Here is a 23,057-nt window from a genome sequence, read left to right as displayed (position 1 = left end):
GTAGAAAGGTTCATAAAGACTATTAGAGTACTGCCGTATCTATCTGTGATAAATATAGCTTAGAATAAAATAACGACGAGCCTTGCTGAACCGTTTTTACTTCTTTTCGAGCCAGATGTATTACAAACGAAAGGCAGCAACGTGTTGTTATAGTGTCCGTCTGTCTGTCCGTCTGTCCGTTTGTCTGTCCGTCACACTTTGCGTTTAGGTTTCGGAAAATGCTCATAACGTCTATGTCGCTTCAGATGTAACATTCATATTTGGTATGCATGTGTATATGGACAAGGCCTTTCCATAGGCACACACATATGGACGCGTTAAGGTTTCGAAATCTGCATTTAGGTTTCGGAAAATGCTCATAACTTATGCCAAAGCGTTTTTCGGGGGCATATGCCATCCTAGGGAGACAGCTCTTGTTTCTGTTGAACATACATCTACACCCCATTTGTAAGTAAATAATACAATAGAATTGTTGCCATTCTGCATTTTTTTGCGAAATTAATATGTTGTGTTTGTGTGTTGTGTAAATAGAACGTCATTAACGCATGATTGTTTTAAAACCACATTGAAAGGTGTTTTTGAGTCAAATATGTACTAATTCTTAGTTGTGTTTAATCTGATTGTTTTAAACAACTATTGGAGATTTAATATTTGATCCCGGCTTATAGCTCGTACACATATGGACTAATATTAACACATACATGTACTAACCTGACCTATCAGTCACCTTTTTATCAGGCCGATGTTGCTCGCTCTGTGACAGCCGGACTTAATGCATACGACACGTTCCGATTTCATTTGAGGAAGTCTTTTCTAAACGATAATCTAGTTTAAACGGAAAGTGTTGTCCCTGATAAGCCTGCACGGACAGCATAGTCTAATCTGAAAGGTTACTTAAAGCACATACATTAAGCACGGTTTTCCGAGAGCAATACTCATATAAAAGCTCATCAAACAAGGAAATATGGTAAATGCAAATCAATTTCTATCAAATAATTATGATACATGGATTGTGGGTTTGTTTTACAAGTGTAACGTACATTTATTTACGTAGGTACACACTGTGTCATAAACACTTATGAAAGAATTGCGGGTTTAATACCTTTCTCTGATGACATTTTCTTATATAATTTGTTAAACATTTATTAGATGAAACCATCATGCAAAAACTTTATAAATCCATAATAATAGTTTTAAAACACAGCTTCCAAAATGGACGCCGGTTGAGTGGTATTAGGTCGATGACATAATAATTCGCCCATCGTTTATACCAAATATAACAGACTAGGCAAAATCACGAACGTGGGTTGTGATCAACACAATTAAAGATAATTCAGTAGCGCATATTAAAGAATAATACTAGTAAAAGCCTTAACAGAACAGATTTCCTTCTAAAGGTCCTTGAACAGGTATGCGCTTTTTTGATTGGCCCTTATTCAACATACAATTGTTCGACTTAAGTATAAGAATAAACATTTTCCTTAAATTTGAAAATTTTAAAGAAAAGCTTGTATGTCAGTCAAACTTAGCATGATCTGCCTCTATGTACTTATTTCTTCATGTAGTACATTAGCAAAAGTTTGAGTCGTTATAAATTTAAAAAATGTGCGTATTGTTCTTGGTACTAATTTGTATTTAAGTCTAAAAATGGTTGGGTGAATCTCGCTTCGTCATGCGCGGGAAAAACTAATATTTTATTTTGTATCGACCAGTGTTAATTCGAAGATGTCAAAATTGTATATAGAAATCAAATATTGTGTTACTGGTAAAGATTCGTTTGCGGCATAGATAACGGCATAATAATTAGAATTCGGTCAGACAAGTACAACACCATATGACAATCTTTTAATTTTTATTTAAAGTCCTTTTATGATTGAAAGTCCATTGCAAAAGGGAAATCGAAGCGAATGCCACTAGAATGTCGTCAGAAGCAAATTTTCAATATTCCAAACATTCGGTTCGAAAAGGTTCTGGGGCAAACAACATAAATAATCAATAACTAATAATTTTGTTAGCCCTTGCGTTGTTTTTTGTTTCTTACAAATGTGTAAATATAACGGTTTTGTCTTTTAATGGACTAACGGATTCAGAACAAAACAGTTTACTTTTTATTGACGTTAAGGAATCAGCTTTGAATGGTCAATATTTAAAGGGATCTTTTCACGCTTTGGTAAATTGACAAAATTGAAAAAAGTTGTTTCAGATTCGCAAATTTTCGTTTTAGTTATGATTTTTGTGAGGAAACAGTAATACTGAACATTTACCATGGTCTAATATAGCCATTATATGCATCTTTTGACGATTTTAAAACCTAAAAATTATAAAGCGTTGCAACGCGAAACGATTGAATAATTTGGAGAGTTCTGTTTTTGTCGTTAAATTTTGTGAAACTACAAAGATTGCTTATATAAGGTATAAAATACATCACATATGTGTAATCGGCGGAATAGCTCAGTAGGCGAAAGCGTTTTTACTTCAGGACTCTGGCAGGACTCCAGGGGTCACTGGTTCGAAACCTGGTCCGGGCAATGTTCTTTTCCTTTTTTAAATTTTATTCTTGATTTTTTACTGGAGCTTTTACGATCCAATGTTTACATTTATCGATATAAAGCATTTAATGAATAAGTTAAAAATGCCAAAATCTGTGAAAAGGCCCCTTTAAGGAGTATTGTAAGTTTAAACCTAAACCGACTTATTTTAACCGAAATAACCTTTCCCTTTCTGAATGATGACAATAATTTTCACACTTGTATACTTCCTTATGGAATTATGACAGAGGGTTTTATATAAATATTCCATCCCGTTTATCGAACACGGTGTACCAAGGATATGTCACGTTAACGTCGATAAGTAAGATATCTTCCAAATGAACTGTAATTAGTTGTACTGGCTCTAATATCATGTAAAACTACTTTAACTTCTATCGAACGTTACATAAGTGCACTTGTTACCGAGATTGCATATTGATGTAGGAAAATACTCGTGTTTGCCATGGTATTTTACATAAGCATGCTAATTTCTGTCTGTGCAATATTGTTCGCTTGTTTCTTCCGCTGAAAATTCAGTCCAACCTACCATTTCGTATGTCTCTCAGTTTGTTTGTGTTTCTTTACGCGGGCGGAAGCTCTTCTTATGTCTGCTGTAGAGTGTTAACTTTTTTTACAATGTTTATTTATATTTTATGACTTAGAGAAGTCGAAATGAGAGGAAATCAATTATTTTCATACACTTAACAAGGAGCCGCATGGCGGTTTTAAGAACACCAATAAATATCAATCATTAAGCTGCGTGGGTAAGATGTACTGTACTCATATCCAGTTATTTACGAGTTACATGTGTGCGGTTACATATAAAGATGCCTAAATGTCAACGGCAGCTGTTTGAATACATGCTTCTATATATACGAAATGCAAAAAGCAGTTTTACATATACGATGAACGATATATATTTAAAAGCGAATGGAAATGTTTGTACCTACAGACACAATATTTTGGTAAAACATTATCGTTATAATTAAAGCTTTTTAAAGTTGTGTTATACAAAGGCGCTCTTTGATACAACGAATATTAATATACACTTATAAATGATGTTATCTTTTACATGAACATCAACACCAGTATATGGCAATATCTCACACAATTTGTCGACACAGTACTGCATACAAGACAGTCATTTCAATTTCCGGGATGATAGTGTAACATGCTTGTCAAAAATGGCACACCAATTGATGCATACATAAATTGTTACTGACGTGTAACACAATCCCATAACTAAGTATTGAACATTTGCAAGTTGGGTTGTCATGATATTCGATGTCGATGCAATATCTGGATTCTTTGTAACAATCTAATACTCCGATCCTCTAAAGAATGCTCTTATATAAGTATTGTTCATGCGGCATACTTTACTGGGGAGATGTTTGTTGATTTGGTTTAGATCAAAGGGTACTAACACAATTGTTTAAGAAACGAAAAGATGATCGAAGATGATACACAATATATAGCTATTAAAGGAATTACACGTATGTTACTATATTAAATACTCAATTTAAAAACACTTTTAAGCCGGTTTTTAAATTAAAATCACCTCGAATGTTTTGTTTCCATAAATATGTTTCATCTGGATAGACCACTATCCTGATTTTGACGTCAAATGTTAATTTACCTCAATTGATGTCTGTTTGAAATTGTATTTGATTTCAATTATTATTCAGCAAGTAATTAAGAAACTAGGCAACGTCGATCAAAAGAGATAGCCGATGTATAACCATTCACGTGCATTACACAGATGACGTAAGAATTGCAATTTTATGTCAAAACAAAACATGAATTAACTTGATAGAAACACAACGCGTACACGATTTGTAACCGATGCAAAACAAACACTCTTTCTGTGGTTGTTTGATAACACAGACCACATATAATATTTTGAATGTGTAGCCTATACGAGATTTTGAGAGAAATCGATTTATCATCTATGTTGTATAGGTAAGTTTACACTTAATGTGTCCGTTTAAATATGTTTAACGCCTAAGAAAAAATAGCCATGACGTTATAAGACAATACATTTTCAAGACGCCATGAGAGACTAAATTCAAATGGCATTTTCTCTACCAACAATTTCTATAGGGTAAAATCTCAAAATGTTACTCGAAATTTACATAAATGTCTCACATAAATAATAAGATATACACGTTATTGATAAATCAGATACAAAATAAAAAAATATATGTATTTAAGGTATTGGAGTAATTGATTGTTTTGGTTTTTTACTTTATGGCAAACTATAGTCACAATAATAATTACTTCTTGTCCACTTAATCACTATACCAACCACTTAACAAAAATATATACATGGGAATGCTTTATTGCTACTCATCACTTATTTATTTTATGATCATTGCGTAAAACAAGTCCGTTAAAATAATGAGCGTGCTTTGTTAAGAAAGATCAATGAACATTCAGTTTATGAGAACTTTCTGCACACACATGACTTCTATGAAGATGAAAGCTAGAAAGTATAAAAGAAAAATACAACGAGTAGAAAGAGAATACACTGCACACAACCACTGAACAACAAACCATTTTCTAGTGCATTGGAAAAATGTTGTCAATCAAACACTTGATTCAAATGCATCCGATGGCTCTTAATGTCCCTCACGTGGTATCTCGTGACGAATAAAATCTCACTTCAGGCAAATTGTGTACAATTTCAAAATAAATAGAAGCTGCGAAATATGATGGGATCAATTTTACATCAGTGGACAGTCTGATATAATTATTTCAAAGGGTAAGAGGATAAATTGTGTTTCAATAAATACCAATATTTAGCAAGATTAGTATTAGCTAGTCTGTAAAGCATCACTACTCTTTGCACACAATGCTCTACGGATAAATGTCGAACTCTTAAACCCCATGTACCTATATATCAAATATTCATAAATTCGATCGTTCGGATGAATTCAGAAAAAGGCACAATACCATATAGTTGTCTCAATTTTTGCCTGACCGGATAGTCATATTGTTATTGGCCGTTAATGAATGTATTTTTTTCCAGGGATTGCTTTACAGATTGGCGTGGCATGCTGATTGGTATTAACGTCCATCATTTCCCGCCTTGGATGCATGCGGCATCATTGCCTGATTTGATTTATTCTGATTTCTTTTTTTAAAAGATAAGACAAAATGGGCGATTGTGTTCGCAGGCTCAGATAATTGCGTTCTTAGATCTTTGCAGCAAACATCTTCTACGTCAAAAACAGTTGCGTGTGATGTGTTCTATACGCAATAATATGTTCTGTAATGATTTCAGAAGATATCAGTTTTAAAATTTATAATTGCGAAAAGAAGTAACTGTAAAGCATACCTTAAAAATAACGCTTAAGCATACCTAAAACAGTATCGCTAAATCCTACCTCAAAACGTAATGCTAACGCATAACTTTATATATACATAATAAATTTGAGTAACAATCATGTTGAACTGCAGCACAATCTTTAATTGCGGTAACAATAATCTTTACAAAGATAAAGATATAGATATTACTTGATATTTATACACAATTAACGACAAATTAATTGGCCCTGAAAATTGTTATAAAAATATACATTTAATTATGAACCTTGATATCGCATAAATTAAGTTGCGTTTATTTTAGATGAAAAGTGCGGTTAATAACCCATTATCTTGATTTGAGGAACATATTTGCTACTCAGCTGGATTCCATCGATTAAACACGGTACATCTAAGAATTTTTCAGAACATAAAGGTGAAGAGAAACTGAACGTATTAAACTAATGACGTAATTTAGGTCCATGGTCGTCAAGCATATATACCAAATCGCCTTAATGATTACTTCCGTTATTCAGTTACGAGTAATCACACCAGTAGATTACTAATGGTCCGTAAATAATGTGACCTAATTTACTACGATATTACACTACGCATTACAATAAATAGTTCGGCAAAATGGAACATAATACGACTAATCGGTATTGTTTGTTGGAAAGAAAAAAATGGCATTAGGTGAACAACGAACTTTGGTGTTCCTAATAAAAACAGTCCAATGGATAAGTGCCAGGTTACGTCAATGATTAGATCATTAAATTTTAAATCGTTTGAAAGTCATGGTTGAAACCAAAATTCCTGTTAGATACGCTTTTAACTAGTGATATGAAAAATACCACGTTGCTTCGTTGTTTGTTTATTTTTATTCGATATATTGTGAAATAATACCATGCCTTCCTACTTGGTAGAGCATGTTTTGTGTAGAATGGTATTGACATAATCAAAAATGGTTTTGTGCTTTCATTCGCATTCACCCAGACTTCGCGGTGTTAATCTCTGTCAATACAGTTCCCTACAATCAACAAATTCTTACATGTATTTCAAGAAAAAATCTCCTCATTGATACAATTTCATAATTTCAGGAGTTTCATTGTTTGATATTTTACGTAGTGTTGGTCTTTGTCTAAGCTGTACGCACCAATATTTAATCCGCGTATCGCCTTTAAATTTGAACTAAATTTGTAACTGAATAATTAAAATGTGTTATTTATTCTTTATTTTCTTAAATAATTATAGCAGCTAGCCCCAATCAGCACGTACAATAATAATATACGTTTTGCATTAATATTAAAAGAATTTTAATGTCTATGACCAGTGAGTAGTGTGCTTGTATGGAAATAATGTAGTAATTTATTTCGTATTACTTAGCATATCTTGCAAGAGTTTATGTATATACAATATTATATTGGAAACGTGATGGAATTGTAAACGAATGCCAACCATGTCTTATTTTTTCTTCCAATTCCTTACAAGCTCGAACGACTCTTACTCATTTACCGTTGACAATACATTAAATCACAGTTGCGAATTATCCCACAAACAGCATTGATGTACATTAAAATGCTTTTAGACAAAATTACCAAAAGTTAAGTTGAAACCACATGAAAAAGAAACATTTTCTTTTAACCCGAAGCGTTTTGGAACAATTATTTTTGTGGGAGGTTTATTTGAAGAGTTATGTGTTCACTAGAACCGATCACAGGTAGAAGGAGTAATTAAGTAGTCATTTATTTTACTAAGTATCTCAATTCAGGCACTTATCTTTCTTTGACCTCTGACGCTAATTAATTTACTAAATTGATGTGTGTTAGAAGTTGTATTTGATAGGAATGATCAACCAGCAGGTTATTAAGCAACTAAGCAACGTCGCTAAATATGAGATACCTATTTATAATCATTTGTGTTTAGTCCGCCAATTACGTTTAATATTTTTACGTGCGAAAAGTAAAAAGAAATATGTATGACCATATTATAAACGATTAATATGTCTCACATATGTTAAAAATATTAATTTATTTATACACTTGCATCTGGAATAATGTTGGTCATTATCAACGATTGCATGCTTTACTTAGTTTTCACCTAAGTGCATAGCTTACGTTTATACACAATGCAATTGTTAGTATTATGGTAAGATTAAATATTTACGTAGGTAAGAATATTGATGCTACTAAATAACTTAACCCCGACCCCTATTGAAATGTGTAGTATTGATCGTTTACACAAAATACAAGAATTTATTATAGATTTTTTCGCAATTGTTACTTATAGACAATAACATTTGAATGTTTTCAAATAAATGATTTTTAAAAGCACTTACGTTAACTTTCACCTACATCTCATAAAATATGGTGTGCAATTTATGTTTGAATCGTGAGCTATGTTAATGAAAACAACGTGGGTAGTTCTCAAGGGTAAGACCTGCAATAAATAACTCAATAATCACATACAATGTTTTAATACCAAGGGGCAAATTAGCTTTACCACATGTGTAAAAAGCTCTTTACCAGATTTAATATTAAAATCTCTCGCATCTGACAGTTATCTTCGCGCACGAACTTTACCTATTTTTAATAAAATATAAATATAGCACAATAGTTTTGTTAAACGTCGTGTTTTCTGTGGGGAAAACGAATGTAACGTTAGGGAGGGGGGGGGGGCGGGACAGAGATAAAAGACATCGAATAGACAATAGTTGTTAAACAATTAAACAAGTTTGCCCTGTAAAATATGGTCATTAACTGACTATTATCGGTACTTTTTGTTTAAGTTACACTGATTGTTCAAAACAAGGCAAGGATGAGATTGAAAATTATGTACATATACATGATCGTCATTACAGCGAGGACGAAAGGTTGATGTGATAAATATGTACGTCTTCTGTTTACTGATTCGTAGAAGATCTTAACTTTTGATTTAGTTTTTCATGAGTGAAATATCCATTTCAGCCATTTCATTTTTATTTTTTACTATAATTACAACGGAAAGTCTCATTTTTTTGTCTGTCCACGAAGAAACTTCATCAAGTGCCGTTTTAAAGGTTTAAATGATGGCAATTTAATGCTCACACGGGCATTCAACCCAAGGCAATAGTTTAACATTTACTTATCCATCACTCTTAGAACGATATAGAAGTTAAGAAAAGCATCGAACATGATTTGGTTCAAATTGACTAAATTTGATTTTGACAGTTTAGCGGTTTTATTTGGAAACATCATTTATATATACATGATCATACACGAGGGCAACGATTTTATCCCCGTGAATATACATAATCATATGAGGGCAACGAATTTCTTTTTTTCCAAACTTTTGGCACTGACACTCCAAATCCTTCCGCTCTAGTATTAAGTATTTAGAATTTAGAATCACACCAGCATGGTGACATATTGTATAAATAAGCGCGGTATAAAACCTTTTCATTAAATTGAGTTGGTTTCACTGCTTACTTTCAGGATATTGGAAGGTTGTGAATATAGTATTTAATCTATACTTTATCGAATGAAATAATCAACACAAGCCTCTTAACGAAAGCTGAAAATATCAGAGTTGTGTATACCTTTGTCTTATCGGACCCACATACGGCTTACTAATGAATGTAATCTCTTGTAATTTGCACTATTACGTATTTACCTATAAAGATTCAAGCCAAGTTGAATGTTGATCAGTTCAGACAAAAGGTCAACACAAATGACAGCAAACTGATCAATATTATTATAAATAACAGTAAGACATCATTTGTTCATTTAATATTATCATAAGTTGTATTTATTAAATGTGTTTCTTTTATATGATAATTTTGTATTTAGTATATATTTATAATTCGCCAATTTAATTACATTTAAATTTATATTGTGTAATTTTCATAAGGGTATGAGTATTTTTTGTTATGATAAGATGCTCGATGTTCTAATGAAAATGCGCACAGCTTTATATGCTATACGTACATTCACATATATATTTTACAGTTAACATTTTCAGCAGTCAGTAACTCGATGGATTGATTGCTAAATGTTTAAGAACACGTTTTGAAATAGTTTTACAAGAGTCAAACCCCGTATCAAGTGACGATCGCTAACCTTCGTATCATAGTAAGTTTGCCTTTGTTGCTATTATAATGCTTAATCACTCACCAATTGCGAAGAGCATTTGTTTGTTTTGGTTCGCCCTATGTGATATTGATAATATTTTCAAGACCGTAAACAAAACTATATCTGATGATGACAACAATGAAATTGCGTCTAAGTTGTACTCATTTTGTTTAGAAAGCTCTGTCATGGGCTTTACTTGTGAAAAAAATAAAGGCAAGAAAAAAAGATACAATTTGTGTGTGTTTTTTATTCAATTACCGAATTCTATGATAAAAGAACCTTCGGAATTCAATCAACTTAACAGCGTTATTGTATATGTATTGCCTTTGAAATTGTTCAATGAAATATAATCGAATTTTAAGTTTACATTCACGTCGTAAATGAACTCCCCACCCCTAAATAACAACAACACACATTTGCCTGAATCAATACAACATAAAGATGCTAATATCTCAAACATTCAGTATTAAGGTAAGAATAACAGCTACATGGTTGTATTATATTCATATAATCCCCTTCAAATGACCATACGTGTGATCATGAGAGATGTTTCTATCGAATAATCAGTAATGTCCATTCACCGTGAATCTTCCGAACATTTTCGAGTACATTGTCTTTTATCTGGTCCATGTACGGGTTAGGGTTACATTGCTGACACATGTTATGCTCCAAATTGCAGCCACATAGATGCGGAATCTTTCTTTTCAATTATAAGCCTGTAAACTATAATCATGATGTATTCTATCATTATTTCTCAATATTACAGTAAGTATAACGACCTAACATACTAATACATTATGCTTACAATAGCGTGTTAGAACCTTTCGTTTAAATACTAATTCATACTATAATATATGTTAATGCCAAAACATAATTATGCAACATACATACATCTGTATCTACTTTATTCCTGTTGATTGACTAAATGCTAGATGTATAATTTGTCGATGAAGCCGGTTTTAATAGCAGCAAACCTACGCGCTCACCATGACATACTAAACCTTCGCCAATCGAACGCCCTCACTAGTAGGAGTGTTTGTTTTCACCGTATAAAGAGCACACATGCGATGTAATGGCCTGTTTTTCCCCCAATATTGCCATCATTAATGTTTCCGAGGTGTTATATTTAGTCGGGTTATTTAATACTCGAAAGCTTGGTCTGTGGATATAAATGTTATTGACACATGGTCTAATGAACTTCTTAAGGTCGTTATATTTACTAAAGAAACACTTAAAGCGTTCTAAAAACACGGGTACACATCATTGGTATTTAAAAAAAATCACCATAAATGTTGTTATACACAAGGACTTTAAGCGGAACACGAACATAATCATTCATTATGGTGGTGCATGAACAATTTCAAAACTCTAAAAAACTTCCTCTTCAATGTTTCTGAACATTCATGATGCCAAGATAACCAAAGTTGTTTTGTCTGTAGATAATTTTTTTTAACATAATACGTTTGTTTGCAGGAACTTTTTTGACTGCAATTACTAAGTATTAAAAGCAACATAAATAAACCTTATTTTAATACAATTTGGTCACAATTCAGACACCATATCCACTGCATCCTTGTGATATCTTTACATTGCCGCTATTTAGAATCATTTCCGTTGAGTACAATGTGTTGTGAATGTGTTTTGCTTTCTGTACAGTTCTTCCGCTCATATGGATATCCATGGGATGGCTAATATAAATTTTTCTTTTATTCGCATGACATCTATATTCTTTTCAACCACACATCGTTGTCAAAGGCCTTGATGTAGCTACGATCAGGTCATAAATAGCCCTCCACCAACACCATCGTTCTTTAAAATAAGTATATCCTGATATTAAAGTACATATCCATTAATATCGGAGTCTTTCAATGACATTTCACTTACAACCTGGCAAACGCACGACCCTTGAAAATACGCAATACACCGACGCAAACTTTACTGTTCAACTAAAAGACATGTCGCGTGCTACGTTTATGTTCGTTTTACAATAGTTGTTTACGTCTTTTCCAACAAAAGTAAGTGTAATTAAAGGCTCCATACATTCAAGCATCACACAGTTGATGACCGCAAGCAATTTTCCTTCCGGCAACAATATCGTATACAGCTTAAGCGTGAATCTTTCACGCAGCATTAATCTTCTCTGATTGCAGCGAATATGACATAATAATACTTTGTGTAATACTCGTAAATTGGTTTACGGTGTGCCAAAAACTGTTTTGAATTTGGTTGTTTTTAAGTGATTCCAATTAATTGTTAAGGTTAACCTTTACCATTAATTGTTTTCGTAACAAGTAAACATAAAAGAAACAACATGTCAACTTTGCTTTGCTTATTTGTTCAGCAGTTGAAATGCAGTGTACCCGCGTTGAGGACATATGTTTCTGTTCCATGCACCTTGATGTAGAGACATCAACACATTATACAAACATTTCTTCTTATCATAATCAAAGAGCGTGATATTTTATCTTGTAATTAAAACATACAATATTTTAATAACCATACTTGTATACGTTTTTTTCTTTCGCATATATTCACTGCCGTACATAAACACACATGCCTTCCTAAGTGTATTTAAACGGTCACCTGTGTTAATGTGGCATGTTAAATTAGTATTCGATAAAAAGGTATTTTCTTTTTCTTTGGCGATGTACATTGTTCGGTACTCGACCCCGAAGTACACACTACTTTTACTTGTTCATCCTTGGGTTTCATAATACTCATGTATTTAAAACAACAACAACTATTAACCCTATCTCTTTTGGCAACATGTGAAAAACCATGTAAGCAGCCAATAACTTGAACGTCACATGATGAGGGTTTTATCGTTAATAAAGAGGTATTAGGTAAATACTAGTTATATCAAATGATTAACGCTGAAATCGAGAACAAAAAGCACAATACACATCACCAAACAACAATATAAAACTCAACTCTTGACACGACTTTTAACGCATGACAAACGCTGCTTGTGATTTATTTGAATCGATAACTTTTCCTGGAATAATTAGTTTTCTTATGCAATAAAACTGCTTGAGTCTGACACGAAGCGAGTCTTCTTGGCGTTGGTTGAACCCGGTGTTACAGGGTTCAGTTAGAAGACGTAAAGTGTATGTAAATGTCTAACGTCGACAAAATTATTTTTGTTATTTCAAATGAAACATTTCGAAATGTTTTAATTTATTCATTCATGTTTTAAACGGATGAAAGTGTATACATGTATGAACGGTTGATATCCGGTTTTTTTCTGTTTGAAGTCATTTCAAGGATTATTATATGCTCTTCAAAAGCTAAATTATACGTACTACAAAATGGTTTAAGAAGAAAAGTGTGTTTAAAGATATATAATAGGCGTTTCATGTAATGTGCAGATTGATTTTCGTATTCAAATACGTAATTGCAACGCTAAAAAATAAAAAAGCCATTCCACTCTTATATATTCGTGAAACCATCTTCGCGAACTTGCAACCAAAAAATAATATATTGTGGTTGCATTAATTAGTGTACCGCTTGAACCCCGACAGGTTTTGGACTAGCGCTTTCACATCTGAAGATCCTTTGCATGTTAATGATCGTAAACAAGCGGACATTGCTGCAATGACCAAATATGAGAAATCGAATATGTTTTTAGTAGTTTTTATTAATTATAGATTTTCTCATAATTTAGTGTTTCCCTTAAACTGATTTGTTGATTTCTCTTAAATGTTCAAAGATGAAACACACTTTGCAATGGAAGGCGTACAATATGTGAGATAAAATGGTTTAAATCGTTTTAAATTGTTTATTTCTTTCAAGAATTTATAGTATGTTATTAGAAGTTTTTCATTATTAACGCATTTAACTCTTGAAATAAACTATGTACAGTAGTAAGTACATGTAGTAAAAATCTAATTTGTCAAGCTCCACTGCAGACATTATAGATTGTCATTTGTTGCATGACATCTTAGGTATTCTAAGAAACACTTTCTGTGATTTATTAAAAATTAATTTCTTTCAGGAACGAAAGATCCGCTTTCAGACAGCGTTTATTGAACATGTTCTGCCTTCAATGACATTGTCATGACTGCCTAGTCAGAAAATGACATGTTTGATCATATGCTTCCTTTCTTGTATATTCACTGTTCACTGCAATATAGCAAATCTCATGTGAATTATTCGACATATTCTTTTGATTGACAGTCCTTTGGACGCAATGCATTATCGACATGATTAACGTTCTGCAAAATTTTGGCTTAATGCCTTGGTTTTACGTGTCGGCCCAAATTAGCCTGTGCAATCCACACTTATCAGCCACGACACTTTGTCGTTTGTGATATTTTTCGCGACAGTTTCGGCACAGGGTAATTTGGGATGACATATTACATACTTTTTTCCAGAACGTTTCCTCAACATTTGTATTGTTAGTAAATACGGATGAATCATTTCAACAGGACCTTTGTTTGGATTTACTCAACATAGGTTTTATACAAATCCGCTATATGACAAGTGCATCCATAATAAACGTTGATTAGCGTAGGTTCTTATAAAAAACGTTGATTAATGGGTCTCTTACGCTCTGCTTATTTTATGAGATAAAGAATGTTCATGCGATCTGATTGATAAGCGCGCGCATAAAAAGTCATTCATTGCGGTAGAAAATGCTGAAACCATCGATGTCCCTCGTCAAGAATTGACAGCTACATGCAACAATGAGTGCTTGATTAATGATGAATCGTGTTAAAAGATTATTATATTACGTGACGGACATAATACCCAGATAGTGCTATTTATTCCATTTCTACTACATGTCAACTAGTACACAATCGTGTATGTGTACAAGGATGACTTCTTTTGCTGTTATTATTAATACATCATCTACAACAACAACTGCTAATCTGAGACGAAACTTTTCGCAAATGCATTAAACCCCGTTTTCCCTGAGCAAGGCTCATAACAAGAATTGTCATTCGATCTGATTAATATGAACACGTATAAAAAGTCCATCATCGCTGTAGCAAGGCTCATAACAGGAATTGTCATTCGATCTGATTAATATGAACACGTATAAAAAGTCCATCAACGCTGTAGGAAATGCAGATAAGCATCGATGTGCCACGTTAAGAATCGACATACTACATTGAATGGTTGATTGATGATGTCTCGTTTCTCATAGATTATATAACGGAAGAGAAAACAATTATTAAGGACAAGAAAACAATGTCAGGATATTTATATTTATTCAACTTGCAATTCTACGTCAACAACAACAATAAAACGACACAAAAACAACAAAAACCACTATTACTACTACTTCTACTACTACTACTACTACTACTACTACTACTACTACTACTACTACTACTACTACTACTACTACTACTACTACTACTACTACTACTACTACTACTTGTACTACTTGTATTACTAGTACTACTAGTACTAATAGCACTACTTGTACTACTAGTACTACTAGTACTATTAGTACTACTAGTACTAATAGTACTAGTACTACTAGTACTACTAATAATACTTGTACTTTTAGTACTACTAGTACTACTTGTACTACTAGTACTACTAGTACTACTAGTACTACTAGTACCACTAGTACTACTAGTACTACTAGTACTACTAGTACCACTAGTACTACTAGTACTACTAGTACCACTAGTACTTCTAGTACTACGAGTACTACTAGTACAGTACAATGAAATGTAAGAAACCGTTTAAGTGAAAACTAACTCATAGATAAAAGGATTTTCGTTACAATACCTGTACGAGACTTTGATACAGTAACATTACCATGTTTACTTGAAAAAAAGTGGACAGCAATGTACAAGCATAATTTGGGACGACAACTTCATTGTTAAGAGGAGGCTTCCTGTAAATACCGTGATGATTAAAGCGTCTTTCTTTATTAGCATATAATGAGTAAACCAACAGATGACGATTTATTAAAATCAATCTCTCTCTGGAAAAACTGGGGGAATCGGAGTTCCGCTTAAACTGGATGTTTACTAAGACAACAATTCCTTTAAACGAAATATATCAGAAAAGCGTCGTCCCTTACTTGCCTGTCCGGACTGCTCAGATGCATTAAACCCCGTTTTCCCAGAGCAAGTCTCAAATACTATTTTGTTGTATACAGTGGAAACGCGATACAAAAACATTAGTCGCGGACGAACCCTTAATGACAGCGTGTTTTCGTAGCCTGGCACTTCATTCACATTCGCAGTAACCATTGAAACGAAAATCACAGTAATACGTACATACAAACAGTGTTGGTTTTCTAAAAAAATATAAATATTTATAAATATAACCATCCTTATAAATGAAGCTTGTTACGTCTCACTTAACCTTCTTATTAGACTAATTTATTTTTATTGGATGGAAGCCCTTTGAAAAGTCAACAACATCAGGCGCTAATTCGAGCACTCAAAATAATTTTCAAGTTCATAAACCTCACGCTTTTGATTAAATTTGAGTATGGTACAGTGAACTCTACGTGTCTTACAGACGATCATTTAAAAAAAAGGCATATTACCCAGGGAAGCGTTCTGGAAAAACTGGGCTTACTGTATATGCGTAAAGTGTCGTCCCAGATTGGTCTGTGCAGTCCGAAGTGGCGGAAACATGTTAATTGAGAAGCATGAAACTAGCAAGGTACAATAATGATTGTAATAAACAACTAAATAAATCATGGTTAAATTAGAAACAACTGAGAAAAAGAAAATATGGCAGAATAATATAATCAAACACAATCTTATTATTGCAGTTCATTTACGTTTTCATTTGAACAACACTTGAAACTTGTCATGGAAAAAGCAATTGTAGTTGTCGATACTTATTATAATGGGGAATCACATCTAATTTTAAATTGTGCTGTTTTTTAAATAACATCCATTCGCGTCCCTTTCCAGACAGTAAAGACCATTGAAAGGTCGCCGTGGAAGACAAACGTGGCGTAGTTGCTTTGATGTCCGCCTTGCGATCGGGAGTCATGTGTTCGATCCTCTATGTGAGAGCGTTTTTTATCCACTCCAAGACACCAAGTACTGGTTCTACCCAGGAAACTGACTCGAGTGTTTTAAATTAGCCTAAGGCTTACAAAACAAGCAAGCTAAAATCAATAGGTTTTAAAGTAAAGCTGAATTCTGTATTGCTCTTATTGTGCTAGTACAAACCTGATTATTTCCTTTTTTGCAGACAGCAACTTTGTGTTGGGAAACGCACAGGCGACCGGATGTCCCGTCGTGTACTGTTCGGACGGTTTTGTGGAACTGACGGGCTACCAGAGGTCCCAGGTGATGGGCCGGAGCTGCTCGTGCAAGTTCTTATTCGGAGAAGAAACGCTGCTTAAAGAACGTGAACGAATTGAAGATGCACTTGAAAAGAAAATTGAGCTCAAGACTGAACTGCTGATGTATAAAAAGAGCGGTAAGAATTTTAAAAGAGCGGTAAGAATATAAAAAGATTGGTAAGAATTTAGACTCTTACGCGTTGCAAACGTTCTTTCATTTTATTTGAACACATCTATTTTAAATATTAAGCATTTTCTTAAAAATAAGCAAGGCAAACAAGATGACACTGGTGTCGGTAAATTTTTTAAAATGACATAAATAGACAGAACATTGTTTTATGGAGGTAAATTGTAACGTTTGTTTTTGCATTTAAATATAGAGTAAACATTACATTGCACACATACAGTACACCTTATTATCGTCTTGAGTCGTATTATTCCGCACTTAGCAAACATTTTGAAGTTCATTGCTATCATTATTCCCCCGACGAATGGCATCAGTCTGTTGACTAGACCCAGATTCTGATCCGCAATCATCCCCCAATTAACATTGCAATTATTGCCAGTGTTTGATTAGCCGATTGTTTCACAGAGTTTGTTAGCTAACCCTTATGAATGTTCCAGACAATTATATTGTTTTCTGGCGTAATGTTCTTAAATCGAGAATGTATTTCCATAGGCCATAAAGGTTCCTGAAAGTCGGTGACAGATAATATAGCGACTGTAGCACTTTAGCGGATTATTTATGGCCATATTGGTCTTAGACCATTACATTTGCCTCGTCCATTACAAACAGGGTTCTGGTTCATTATTTATCTTTGTCACCTTTATTTTGCAAACATCATAATGTTAACGCGCTTTATCACCAGTATGCGCCTTGACACATACAGACGTGATTGAGTTCGAACCTTGACAAAATATGTGAGTGCCTCTGACATCGAAAGACTATCCAACTGCAATTATCCGTTTTGTTATGCGGACAGCATATGTAGATAATATGACGTGTACGTTTAAATGGTATTGACCCAGTGGCCTGGAATTATGAGGTTTTTTAAACGCAACTCAGTATTAGTCGAAAGTTTTCCAAGATTAACCCATTTATGACTAGTGGACTCTCCCATCCTTCTTAATCCGATCAATTAATTTCCAAAATAAAGGATGTCTAGTATGTATATTTATATATTTAGAATATTTCTTTCAGAAATTACTTAAAGCAAAAATATCGCAGACCCTGATGATACGCCGCATTATTATGCCTTTTTTCTAGACGCTAGGCATAAATGGGTTAATAATTATGTCAATTAAAGGCATTTTTATACTTTCTACTTACAGTGCATTCTCTTTCAAATTTAAATGCAAAGGTGTTTTTTTCCAAGTTCATGCAACTGTTCTTGTTATTGTTCAAGTTCCGTCAAATGTATTTTTTATTTGCAACGTTGAGTTAATATGCTAATGATCAATGATTCCGTTGTTTCGTCTTAGGAATAGCATTTGAGGATTGTTTTGAATCTTCAACATTATACTGTACCAAGCACAGATCAAAGTAAGAAAACAATTCAAGATGAATTATATAGTATATTTGTTAGAATTCCCGTCAAACTTAAATATGAAAATATATATAAACATATCTTTTAAGTATAATAACCAATACCTTGGTAATGTAATTCTTATAATAAAATCTTATATATGAGCGAAATGTTAGCCTGCGTTTGTCTTTTCCAATTGTGTCCCAATTTACGTCGGCAATTTTATAGACCCTGTGCCGTTTTTCTGTATCATCTTGTGATGGTATGAAACGTAGCATCTTAATATTAATAAACAGGCTTAAAAGCTTTAAGCCTAACTTAAAAGACCTTATTCTGCACATATTATTGATGTGAATAGTAAATGTGCACCGAAATGAAGTTACAATATAATTTGAATGCCATCATTTTAAGATCTTCAAGTAATGAACTGTATGCAGCGCAATTTTTCGCGACCAGATTAAATATATTACATCCTTGCCTTAACGGACTGGATTATAATTTCATCAACATAATATGCTGTTCTACTCAATGGAAAGGTTAAAATTACTTTTTTTATTCGTTTATCGACAACCGTTGCCTTGCTGAAAGTATTTTTCTCCTTTTATGTCATTGGTCTTTCTATTTTCCCGCCGCATAAAAACCATTATTGTGTTTCATCAGCAAATATACAGACAATTAAATATTCTGCACTCAATGTTCTTGCTTTTATAGTCATTTGAAACCAACTAAGTGGTTGCAAATTAAAGTCTTTGTTATCGAAGGACAAAACTAAATTAAAAGAATTCACGTTTCATGACATAATCAGAATTCCAACCACCCACACGACTGCGTTTCGAAATACGACCGTCAACTGCTTACTTACATTTATTGGAACAATGTTCTGTCTTAGTAACACAAACGTGTTTGTTTCAAACGAAACGTTTGAATTACAATTAAAAAAACGGACACATTGTTTATGTGTTCGCAAACGCTTTGAAATAGGATCATTATATCAAAGAAGATAGCATTAATAACATGGCTTTCGTGTAGACTGCAATGCTTAATTTGTGTTGTTTTTTAGTTTGTTGTTTTTGATTATATAAAATAATATGAAGGTGTTTTAAAAACAAAATATTTCGTTGCCAGAAGACTGAAAATGAATATGATTATAACTATGGCTTGTATGCTGAGATGAAATGCGACCGATTTGTTGCGTTCACTTTAAATGGACGCGTTTTAGTAATTAACCCATTTATGCCTAGTGGACTCCACCATCCTTCAAAATTGGATCAATTTATTTCTAAAATTAGAGATGTCTAGTATATTTATTTCTATATTTAGAATTTTTCTAAAAGAAATTCCTTTAAGCAAACAGCGACCCTAGTGAGATGCCGCATTATGAGGCGTATCATCTGGGTCTACGCTGTTTGCCAAGGTTTGTTTTTCTAGATGCAAGGCAAAAATGGGTAGATACCCCGGTGGAGCTCAAGGAATTTTCACTGTTAATGACGACGAAGCAAACACGACCTGTGAATAAAAAATAACGGGTCTGAGCGTGTGTAAGAGTTGAAAGGCCATGCGGATGCAAGGCACACTGACGCCAGTGTGTCTGGTTCTTTTAACATGAACAGGAGGGGATGTAGATCAATTATGTCACTTCCTACAGCCTTTCTGCTGGGCCAGCATTTTAGCAATACAGTAAGCGCGTCTTGTTATGTTTGTTTTGGAGCTCAGATTTTTTACTTTCATCTAGACAGAACTTTAATACACGTAATCACAACCACTGGGCGCAATTTTGGAAAATATGTGATTGAAAGCATATCACATATTTTGGATATTTATTCAAGAAATAAACGCTTGCTCCAACAAGAGCGTTAAAATTGAATTAAGCCCATACACAATTCAAATCGAGTCGAATACTCTTCTGTTTTATGAATGCATTTTCGTCGCATATTTAAACATTTTCCTGGCGCTGTATATTCTACTTCAAAGCTTAATTAAATACAACAAAAACGCAGATCCATGAAATCAACGGATACTGAGTGAAAATAATAATTACGATACAATGATATAAAGTCTCAAGTTTCACAGCAAGCAATTTCCGCTGATTCCATCTCGATATTCATATTAGCATAACATGTTTAAAAGGCTTGGGTTTTCAAAGGCGTTAACAGTTCACTTGAAATTGTATAATGTAGTGCAACCCTTTATGTAGTACCCAGATGTATCTGGATTGCGAAACAAATGAGCGTCGCGCTGTGATAAGTGATTGAAACTTAATGAAAATTGTCCAACGTAACAGTCTCATAAAATAATATTCTCGACACTTATTTTATTCATTGACGGTCAATGACTTCAATAATGTTTGATATTCACGTTTTGATAAATTGACGGAATCGAAAAATCCAATGTTTCTGATTTGCAAATTTTCGTTGCAATTATGTTATTTTGTTAGGAAACAGTGATCCTTTAAATTTACCGTGCTCTTAAATATCAGTTATATGCTTGTTTTGATGATTTAAAAACCTGAAAATTATAAAGCGTTACCAACGTGAAGCGATTGCTTAATTTGAAAAGTTACGTTGACATCGTTTTATTTTGTAACATTACGATGATTGCTTATATCACGATTGATGGGCATGCAGTTTAACGATGATTGCTTATATCACGATTAATGTGCGTGCAGTTTAACGATGATTGCTTATATCACGATTACTGTGCATACAGTTTAACGATGATTGCTTATATCACGATTAATGTGCATGAAGTTTAACGATGATTGCTTATATCACGATGAATGTGCATGCAGTTTAACGATGATTGCTTATATCACGATTAATGTGCATGCAGTTTAACGATGATTGCGTATATCAAGATTAATGTGCATGCAGTTTAACGTCGTTGCGGGTGGCCGAGTTGATTAAGCGCTGGACTTTTACCCCAAGGATCATAGTCCGTGCGCGCATTACTTTTTTATTTCTTTAATTGTATGTTTGTTTTATACTAAAACTCTTTAGTACCTGTATTTGCATTTATCAATTTAAAGAATGAAATGACAAACTTCAAAACATTCCAAAATCTTTGGAAAGTTCTCTATAAAGGCCAATACTTGCTTAGGTTTTGAATTGAGGCTTGGTGGTGTGTAGCCTCTTTTATCAATTATATATTTTGATAATGATTGGTATATATAGAAATATATTTGATTAAAAACTTACAACAAACGTTTAATGTTTTCTTAACTGTTATTTTCTGATGATCACAAATCTAAAGTTTTATCAAAACCAATCTCAAAATATTATTTAAATCAGCCTCGCTCTGTGAGAAACGGGGCATATGCATGTGCGTAAACTGACGTCTCACATTAGCCTGTGCAGTCCGTACAGGTTTATCAGGGACGACACTTTGCGCCATAACTGGATTTTAGATCAGAAGACACTTCTTTTAAAGGAAAAGTTCCATAAAAGAAGAAAGTGTTACCCCTAAAATGTCTGTGCAGACTGCACAGGCTAATTTAGGACGACGCCGAACATATGCATTCAGCCCTGTTTTTCAAGAGCGAGGCTTAAATACTCATTACTGCGTTTCATTAAAAAAGAAAATGCGCCGCCCCAATTCAAATGCCCACTTGCGTGGTGTTCTTTTTCCAGGCCAGAAATTCAAATGTTTACTCGATGTGGTCCCAATAACGAACGAGAAGTCACAAGTTGTGCTTATTCTCGTCTCCCACAAGGAGATTGGCAACACAACGCGCGCCGACGACGACTCGGATGATGAAAAAACCAGCAATGAGGCAGACAGTGACGGTAATACTGCTATTTGATTCATATTCGTCCGCATAAAACGTCTTGGTTGTTTTTTAAGGAGTTTTTCATGGACTCGCATGTTCATGGATTTCTGATTTTGGATTTCAAATTGACCTTTCCATCCCCAGTTTTGTTGAATTTACAATAAAGCAGTTTATAGTCTTCAGCATGATAAGTGCTATTCGAATCCCCATATTTCGGAGAGAAATCACATATACGCTATTGTTGCAAACAACGCTAGCAATACTGGCTAATTTTTCGGATCCCATGCATAATTTTGGATTTGCTTACAGTATCTTATCTGTAAACAGAAAAAAGTTAACCCATTAACTAGATCTCCTAACCTCTAGAAAAGCCCATATATTCCCCAGGTACAAACAACGATCACCTTTTTTATAATCCAATTTCAAATTTAATCATTTATGTAAAGTTGATATTGTATGCAATTTTAAAAAGATTTTCAACGGGTCAGAATTTTTGCATACACACATTAGTGGCGTTTTCCACAATGTAGCACATACTGTCGTGCGTCTCCTTTT

The 23,057-nt window shown here is 33.6% G+C and overlaps 1 protein-coding gene across 1 annotated transcript in view; it reads left to right on the top strand.

Annotated features, from left to right (window-relative positions):
- LOC127849014 (potassium voltage-gated channel subfamily H member 8-like) overlaps positions 1 to 23,057 on the top strand; it is a 67,886-nt gene that overhangs the window by 21,963 nt on the left and 22,866 nt on the right. The window contains exons 2-3 of the mRNA XM_052381738.1: positions 17,117 to 17,347; positions 22,363 to 22,518. Coding sequence (XP_052237698.1) covers positions 17,117 to 17,347; positions 22,363 to 22,518 — 387 coding nt within the window. The remainder of the gene's footprint in view (positions 1 to 17,116; positions 17,348 to 22,362; positions 22,519 to 23,057) is intronic.

This window comes from Dreissena polymorpha, chromosome 10, assembly GCF_020536995.1.
Source record: "Dreissena polymorpha isolate Duluth1 chromosome 10, UMN_Dpol_1.0, whole genome shotgun sequence".
Lineage (NCBI taxonomy): Eukaryota > Metazoa > Mollusca > Bivalvia > Myida > Dreissenidae > Dreissena > Dreissena polymorpha.
Note: the sequence above shows the minus strand (reverse complement) of the source record. Positions and strands in the feature narration are given on the sequence as shown.